The 9,650-nt window shown below is 42.7% G+C and overlaps 1 protein-coding gene across 4 annotated transcripts in view; it reads left to right on the top strand.

The window, feature by feature from the left end:
* The first annotated feature begins 1,743 nt into the window (after nucleotides 1–1,743).
* Nucleotides 1,744–9,650, top strand: part of arhgef18b (rho/rac guanine nucleotide exchange factor (GEF) 18b) — a 58,101-nt gene continuing 50,194 nt past the window's right edge. For 2 of the 4 annotated variants that reach the window (XM_049587564.1, XM_049587562.1), the window contains exon 1: nucleotides 2,862–3,100. In XM_049587564.1, the coding sequence (XP_049443521.1) occupies nucleotides 3,025–3,100 (76 nt within the window). In that variant the 5' untranslated portion in view covers nucleotides 2,862–3,024. Of the gene's footprint in view, nucleotides 1,870–2,859; nucleotides 3,101–9,650 lie in introns of those variants that run through there. The other 2 variants (XM_049587565.1, XM_049587563.1) reach the window with 2 other exon arrangements.

The raw sequence follows: 9,650 nt of genomic DNA, 5'->3' as shown, positions 1-9,650 counted from the left end.
GGTCCCACTAGAGCAGTGGTTCCCAACTGGTGGGTCACGGGTCCAGTCTGAATGGACCATAAGTGACATGTGAACATGTCAAATTTGGAAAAAACACACTTTATTTTGAAGAACAGTAACGTTCCAGCACAGGGCTTTTATTTTGAAGTGCTGTTTTTTGGTGTAGAGTGAGTGACTACAAACAGCTACTTGACAGAGACAGCGAACTAGTTTGATGACATGTCCAAACACAAGTGAAACTGAATGTATTAAACTGTGTGGACCTTGAACAAATGGCTAAGGAGATAATCTGGACCCTGTGGCATGCCATCCTCATGCAGTCTGTTTCTGACAGTTTGGTCAGAAACATGCACACCAGTAGCCTGCTGGAGGTCATTTTGTAGGGCTCTGGCAGCGCTCCTCCTGTTCCTCCTCACACAAAGGAGCAGATACCGGTCCTGCTGCTGGGTTGATGCCCTTCTACGGCCCTGTCCAGCTCTCCTCATCGAACAGCCGGTCTCCTGGTGTCTCCTCCATGCTCTTGAGACTGTGCTGGGAGACACATCAAACCTTCTTGTGACCGCACGTATGGATGTGCCATCCTGGAGGAGCTGGACTACCTGTGCAACCTGATTGGGCTGCAGGTACCGCTTCATGCTACCAGTAGTGACAAGGACACTAGCAGAACACAACACTAGACAAGAACCAGTCAGGAAGGATAAGGAGAGAGCAACTGTCTGTGGCCACCACATGAAAAACCATTTCCTTTTTGGGGGTTGTCTTGTTTTTGCCTCTCCATTGCACCTGTTGTCACTTTCATTTGCAGCAAAGCAGGTGAAACTGATTAACCATTACCTGTGCTTCCTACATTAACAGATTGATACCCCTGCTTTTTTCTCTCCACATTCGCACATCATTACCAGCTTTAGCCAAAGACCTTGTCTTGCTCAGAGACATCTTGACAGGAACTGAGAGAGAAGGTTGGTGTTTCTTCTTCACACTTATTGCCCAGATTTTCTCACTTCACAGTCAAAGATTCAAACCTGCTCCCTGTCATTTTAATTCTCTTACATGAATGATGCAGTTGCAAAAGAAAAAATGACATCATCACATAAATTGTCAATTTTTTTTTGCAGAATCACTATGACTGACCTTTTTGAAATTATGACACACTTTGCAGATGTTTCCTTCACAAGCCTTCAGCCTCGTCACTGCTTGTGAGCCGTGTTTCGGGGAAAACATCAGGCCTGGCAGCTCAGTCACATGAGCTCCAGTGTTCATTCACACACTACAGCACGATCTCAAAGCAAAAGATGACGAGCAGAGGTACAGAATGCATGGACGCGCAATTCTGATAAAGTCGTGCTCTGAGTTAAACCACTATAAACGCAGCCAGTTCCTCCTAACCCAGTTTCTCAGGGCTGTGCAGGGGGAGCACACAGCTGCAACACATGAACAGACTCTGAATCATGCATGCACTGCCTTTAGTTTAATGTGTGCTGTTAACACAAATACTTTAATTTGTATTTGTCTGTGAGGTCAGAACAAAGGTTTATTGTGTATAGGTCACTCATTGTCAGCAGAAGACTTTAACACTTCTGCTGTAATGTGTGAGCTGCCACCATACGTTTCAGAGCAGCAGCGATGTGTGAAACTGTACGTGTGGGCCACTCAGCAGCACTTTGTTCTCAGCTGCACAGAACAAGAAAAAAGAGGAAGCAGGGTAGAGATCCTGTGGCTGGCTGCTGGCTCTGTGCAGTCAGTGTGAGGGCCACCCAACGCTCACACACACAACACAGTCAGACCTGAAGGACTTTAAACCATCTTTTCTGCCTTGTTTTGTCAAACAAACAGGGCTCACATGCTGCCATCTGTCACCCGTCATCAAATGTAAGTAGAGTTTATGTTGCTTTTCTGACTTTGACAGTGATCTGCACATCTGGGCCCAACTCTGTACTTGTGTTTGTCTCTGGATCGTTTGAAATGTGAGGTGTTTTTCTGCAGCAGAGTTCTTGTTTTAGCTCATTTCTACTCACCGTCTCCGTGCCAGTGCTCTGCTTCCTCTATCTGTGGGAAAGTAAGAAGACTTTTCCACTTGATGTGCAGTGAGCTGAACTTGACAGTCATCCGTACTTACACTTGCGCAAATTAAGAAGCACAATGGTTGCAACAATTGTCAGGGCTCTGTGTCTGCATTTCTGGAGCAGTTAGAGAAACTCCCCTCTATCTCTGCTGTGTGCCGATCGTTCCTCTTCACAGTTTATTTCAGCTTTTTAACAGACATTTGTTTCACGTCTTCCCAGAAGGTGTGGTGGTTTGTGCCACTGTGACTCAGAATAAGAAAAAAAAAAACTGCATGTATCGTTGCCCTATAGTTTCGTTGCATGTACTTCCTTCTCTTTTTCTGTTTCTGCCTTATTTCCCCTAAAACAATGGCATCATTAAACTGATTTAGATTAGTAAAACATGCTTTTTCAAGGCATTTAACTTGTGCTGAGCAAGATCTTAGACTATTAGCTCCCTTTACTACCCCTCTGCCCTCTCCTGTGTCACCCAAAACCCCATTTCTGATCATCTGGAGACCTAAAATATCTACAGTGAAGAAACTAGAAGCGTGTATAAGTTGAGTTTCGTCAAAAAAAAAAATATGCATGCATTTTCAGCTGCAGTTGGTCCCAAAGTGAAAACCAAAAGCTTAAAATCTTTTTAAAGTACCTCTAAACTGAATTACAAAGAATTTAAAATATTTCAGCATATCCAAAGCAGTTACGCCTCCTTTTCTCTTCTCACCATCACCTCTGTTTGCTTTCCTGCTCTTTTCCTGGCTCCACTGGAGTCTTTGCAGAGGTAATCCCCAACCAGCAGCTCCCTGTTCCTTCTCCCGGACTCTCTCTTTCTCTCGACTCCCCTCCCTCCGTCCCTCCTCTCTCCTCCTGCCCTCTCCTCTCTTCCCCCCTCCTCCTCCTCCTCTTCCTCTCACTGGGTGCCAGAGCTCCAGTGTGAGCGAGCTCCAGTTCCAGCTGGCCTCCCCACTGTGCTGCTCGTATGGCGGACTCTCCTCTTAACAACTCCTGGCCCTCCTTCTCCAAACTCTGGATGAAGAGATGGTCCTTCAAGAGAGGTACTGCTTTTACTTTTAGATTTACACTCCAGGTGTTTTTTGTTTGTTTGTTTGTTGGGTGACACTGAGAGGGTGAGTAGGGGTCGTGGACAGGTCTGGATGTGACCATAGGAGGATGTCATGGCCTGTTGTTTACAGTTTTGACCTGGTTGGGGCTTGTGGTGAGTGACGGTTGCAGTGTATCAGATAAGAGCTTTTTGTTACAGAGTTCAGTGAGTCATTTCTAACCTGGTGCATTGTTTAAAATGTGAGAATGCGCAAATGTCACCATGCATCTTCATCTTAGTTTGATGCTACTGACTGTAGTGCTGCCACTGTGACCTGTAGAGCCTGGACGAAGGGTTTTTAAAATGATATTTGGTGTAGAATTGGTGTGATTTTACAGTTTTACAAGTAAATCCATTAAGAACTTGAATTCACTGAGACAAGAGGAGCTTCACACACACTACAGACACTACAACAACTCATATTTTTGCGTTCATGCTTCTCCGTAAAGCGCAGAGCTTGAATTATTTCATGCTGTCTGTTCCCATGCTGTTATCTTCAGAGGAATATGATGGGGTTTTTTTTCAAGACATAAAAAAGCCGTGTGGGACGCTTCCATTTTGCTTCAGCCGTGGTGCCTGTGTAGCTCGGCGCTTTGAAACAGTAGTCGGACGGATTTCTGATCAAAGGGGATCTGTGAGATGACAGCTGTTTTGATGTGCGCTTCGACCTTAGATCTAACAGCCTCTGTGTTCTGTTTTCACCTGCACACAGCATCTGACACACACACACACACACACACACACACACACACACACACACACAGTCCGTGAATCATCCGAATTCTGATTGGTCACAGTGACCGTAATCCAAACACTTGTTTGAAGTAATTAATAATATATTTATGTTTGTGTTTGTGTATTTTGAGTTACAAGTGTGCTTTTTATCTTGTCATCTGTGGTTTTGTAGTTTGGTAATATATCGGCTCTGTGTGTGTGTGTGTGTGTGTGTGTGTGTGTGTGTGTGTGTGTCATCAGACTGACCATACATAAAAAGGTGTTTATTGTACCCGTGTCTCGTGTTGGACGCAAACCCGTGTTGAAAACACATCAGTAGACATGAGTGTGTCTTCACTAAATCTGAGAGCTTTGTCATAAACTCATTGTGCACATTGTAAATAATCAACTGACTGTGTCACATGATGCCTGAGTTCCTCGTGTGATTGTCATGTAGATTTGCAAACATACATACAGTACGCTTTGTGGTCATGTGCCCTCATTTCCTTTTTCCTTCATAACATTTGCTCAACTGTCTTCCTTTTCACGAAACCCATCAAACACAAACAGAGTGCACACACTGCGGCACACCCATCTGTCATTTACATTCTGCATGATGAAAATTACATCTCTCATATAGGACTGTACATAAACATACTCATTATATAGAACTACAGTATTTTTATAGATTGAAGTTTATGTTTTCCTTCAGTTTGAACAAAACACTAAACTGTGATCATTTTAAGGAACAAGATAAGAACATTTCTGCACCACTGAGACTTTTATCAATAGTTTTGTCACAAGAACAGTCCTCACAAATATGGTTTTACCTTTTTCCACTTAAAGGTCCAGTGTGTAGGATTTAGGGGATGTATTGGCAGGAATATGAAAAGTATGTTTTCTTTAGTGTATAATTGCCTGAAATTAAGAATCTTAGAATGAACCATTTATATCTATACAAGGAAAGGGTCCTCCTCTATGGAGTCGGCCATGTTTCACCACTTTGTTTCCGCAGTAGCCCAGAATGAACAAACCAAACACTGGCTCTAGATTTCGCGATGGCCACAACAAGCTTTTTTTTTTTATGTGAAACTGCTTTATTCAGTGTTGTTACTGGCTTAAATCACCTGCTCTGTTTGTTTTGGAGAGGAAGAGACCTCTATGGATAATTCAGCTCTCGTTATAAACCTCCTGAACATCTGGATCTTAAGTTATCAGAGAAAAAAAGTCAGCACACATTAGCAGGTGCTGGGCTAATGGCTCATCTCCGGCATACCCAACGGTTTTGGAGAAATGCAGATTTTTTTTTTTTCAAAGTGAAACTGATTTTTTCAGCATTTAAATCACATGGGGTCTCATTTCTAAAACAGTGCATAGGATCCATACTAAAAATATACATACAGACAAAAGCCAAAAATGGCGTACACCAAAAAATATTCGACAATTTCTACAATCGAACTTCCACTCTGCCATCTGTGTCACCAATTTCCCATTTCCAAAATGTTCGTAAGCATGAGTCCAAGTTTCTCCAATCAAGTCAGTTTTTATACATCACAACTCTTGTGTGTACACAATGTTTATAAATGAGAGTCCATTTGATTTGTGAGAGGAAGAGACCTCTGTGGATAATTTGGCTCGGGGTCAAAACCTCCAAACAATGAACAATATGTGACACCTCATCACATAGTGACATTTGGTCATGGACTTGCCACGTCCACGTATGACGTGCAAGGTACCCTGGGTGCGTTGGGTGCTGACGTTCTGGGACACCATGTCAAGTTTTGCCTGTTACATGCATTGTCTTCTTTCAAAATACAGTTCAGTTTTCACAGGAAATTTACTGTTTACATACAGCCTCTTTCAAAATAAGTACCCTATGGTGATACAGCAACGTGAATTCATGTTTTTTTTCCTCCAATAACTAACACACGTGGTTGGGTTTAGTCAACAATAGCACAGATTTTGGCTTCAGAATTTTACGGGACACAAACACTGCTCTCCCAGGTGAAAGTCAGTGTTTGTTGGACCCATCCACCACCCCTCCAACCTACCCTTCTTGGACTTTCGTTGCCTTAACTTTTGTTCTTGTCCTGCCATGTTTCCCTCTAAAACCGTTAAACAGCCAATTGCCGTTAAACTAGAACAGCAATTGGCTGTGTATCATGCCGGCGTTAAGGGACGGTTTTTGTCATCAGTGTCTGACGCCGCAAGTAGTCGCCCAAGTGCTGGATTTCAACAACTTCGGAGTGAGACCGCCAGATGCCCCTAAATCCCCCTAACTCCTCATGAATTCAGTATGATAGCTGATATATTACAGGGCAAGTCAAGTTAATTTCACGTAAAAAGCCAAAATCAAACCTAAGATAAGGAAAGAATCCACAGAAGCCATTAAACGGAGTAGAGACATTACAGTTGGGGAATCACATTGCAGAGACAGAGGAACAATATTAAACAGATAAATAATAAAAAGTACATGACGTACTGAGGTGTTAATGTAATTTGGTGATTTATTTGTTTGTAATAGTCGTTAGTTTTAGTAGCAGACCACCCTTTGTTATGTGGAGCCAAACTGTGGGGAAAACAGCTGACTATGACAGTGCCAAAACGGTTATGGAGACACACACACACACACACACACACACACACACACACCTGAGCACACACTCTCACACACAGATGCACACACTGATGCTTCATCCTTGTGTGATGTATTAGCAGATATGAGAGGCCAACCATAAAAGGCTACAGCAGCACTACAAGACAGCATCAAGCAGCCGCTGCAGTGTCTGTACCGAGTGTCTGAGTTTACACTTAACATGAGTGGGATTTGGACGCAAACAAATTCTCCCTCCGGCGGGGACACTGCCATCCCCACAGCCTCAGGCAGTGATTTAGTAATATAGAAAATAGATCTACACTGTATCTGTCTGTGTGTTTATGTGAGAGCATCTCTGGCTGTAGAAGAAGAGGGGAGTGGATGCTGCTGGTTTATAGCAGGACATGGTGCAGGACTCTGAGTGTGGCCCGCACACTGAACAACACTACCTGAGGTCAGGGAGTGAGCCGCACAATACAGTCTTCACACACTCAGACACTATAATTTTAAAAGAATTGAAATTATCTGCAAGAAAAGCTATGAACGTCTCTAACTTTTAGTTGTGTTGCAGTTAGATAGCAAGGTCTGCTGATGCCTTGTAGATGTCACAGACGACCATCTGAGCTTTTCATATAACTAAGGGATTGGAAGCAGCAGGAGCATACAGGATATGCCCATGATCCAAGCTACTGCAGACAGCATAATACAGTAGATTATATCTTTCCAGTTCTTAAAGGAATACTTCACCCTCATGATGACCATTTGATATTCAGCTGAATTTGGGAGGAAAATTCTTTTTCTCACGTCTACACAGTGAACGAGGAATCCAAAAACAGAAAAAAGTCTTGATGAATTGAAGTGAGTGGGGCTGCGTTTGACAACAGCAAAACTTTATTAAAACATCCGCTAACAAACTCTCACACAGCTTGTGCAGTATAATCCAACTCTCATGTACGGTCTCACACATGGACACATAGTGCGCCCGCACTGTTTATGGAGAAGTGTTTTGAATATTAAGGTTTGAGTGAAAATGCAGTGTTTGGAAAGAAGTGAGCACACGACTGGTTAAATGAAACTTGGATTATACTGCACGAGTTTGTAAATGGATGTTTTGATATACCGTAAAACCAAACACATTCTCACTCGGACCTCGTCACATATCGTCGTTAGGTCGTGGACCTTCTGTGTCCACATATGACATGAATGATACCCTGGGTTCATTGGTTGTTGATGTTCCAGTCTTCTTTCAAAATACACTTCAGTTTTCACAGGAAATTTACTGTTTACATACAGTCTCTTTCAAAATAAACACACTGCGAATGTACAACGTATCGAATTGATGTTCTTTTTTTCCACCAACAACTAATACGTGGTTAGGTTTAGGAAAAAAGAATGGGGTTTGGCTTTATAATCTTATTGGACGGTCGGTGTTTGTCGGCCCTGTCCATCACCCCTCCCACCCGCACTACACTGACTTTTGCCACTTTGACTTTTGTTCTTGGCCCACCAAGTTTCCTCCTTAACACCGCTGAGTGCTGTGAAAATATAACTGCGACCGGTCGCGTATCATGCCGACGTTAAAGGACGGCTTTTTTCACCAGTGTCTGATGCTGCAAGTCACTGCCCAAGCGCCGGATTTTGACGACTTTGAGTGAGACCGGATTGGTAAAACTGCAATTAGTAGCCCAGGCTATTATTTGCTTAAGTCACCGAACTTAACAGGCCTATATTAGGGAGAGGCCTTTAATTCTTTTACATGAAACTGTTGCTCAGTTAAGATGGGAAATACAATTAAATTGTTTATTTGAACCAGGATGGATATTACTTGTATAAAAATGAGGCTTCGAATAACATCAATTACAAATCATTCATTTAATCTAACTCTGACGGACAGAGCCCAGACAGAGAGAGTGTTATGATACTCATTTCATGGCACTTGAGGATTACAAAACTCGTTATATGACACAACACCACTTTATCCTGATAAAACAAAATCTATAACTTGGATGAATTTTTATGCAAAAACTTTGTGATTCTTTTGATCGTTGGATCTAAAGAAATTTGAATAACTTACCGGGTAATCAAGGGATGGACACACATTCTGACTTTAAGACAGCTTCAGGGGAAGTGAGTCACCACTTATTTTTCATCATGCCAGTAAATCTGGATGAATTGCTGTCTTCTGTGGTGTTCATGGTTTCAGTTAAATGAACTGAACTACTGAGGGCGTGCAAGACGGCAGCAAGCAAGAACTACAGCAGAGAAAGAACCATATTTAAAATGAGGAGCAGTAAGATGATAGGCTGACAGAGAAGGTGTGTCACTGTGCTGTTGGCTGATTGTGAATCAAATGATGACACAATTAACCTACTCAGACAATGCCACCTAGAGATAGTGAATGAGCATACGTGCAACAAATGAATGGCAGGGTGAGAAAGAAACTTACAGACTGAGCATGAAAAATATTTTCTTCCTTACTGAACTTTAGCTAGAGCTTCATTAGCAGCTAGCTGATGAACATAGTGAAGCATTTAGCTACGAGAGAGCAAAACATATCTCTCAGGAGGTGGTGGAGACCAAAAACTGAGCTAAATGGAGAGCAAGTACTATACTAATGCTGCTCCATGTCTTCTGGATGTATAAACAACAAGAGAAACTCAGAGGAAAATTGCTATGCCAGAGAGTCAGTTCACCCTTCCTTACACGACATGAAGAGCCTTAGCGGCAGCAGGTTACCTGTTTACACTGGTCATGTTAAATCAGAGAATGAACCTTCACAGGGGAACAGAAACAGAGCAAAATCTATTCAAGGAGAGTTGAGTCAGGTCCTGTGGAGCCAGGCTGGCTTAGGGTAAGACTCAGGTTCACAGGAGGCGTCCCTTATGAAATGGGGCTTATGTAACCTGTCGTAGCTGCGGCTCTCCCCTCCTCAGATGGGCATGGTGTGGCTGAAACCCTAACAGTGAACATGACACACTCAGACGCCTTAACAGTCTTTTCAGACACCAGGCTACACAGACACATTTGTTTTTGATTAATGTAAAATGTAAGAAATGTCACAATTACATTTCTTACCTCAAATATGTGAAACCAAACTCCACATGTGCCTCTGGGCTGTATGTTTCCTTCATATGGCATGTATTTACTATAGTATATTACATTATTTACCACAGGCAAGCAGCTTCCCAGGCCG

This window comes from Epinephelus fuscoguttatus, linkage group LG10 (genome assembly GCF_011397635.1).
Source record: "Epinephelus fuscoguttatus linkage group LG10, E.fuscoguttatus.final_Chr_v1".
Lineage (NCBI taxonomy): Eukaryota > Metazoa > Chordata > Actinopteri > Perciformes > Serranidae > Epinephelus > Epinephelus fuscoguttatus.
Note: the sequence above shows the minus strand (reverse complement) of the source record. Positions and strands in the feature narration are given on the sequence as shown.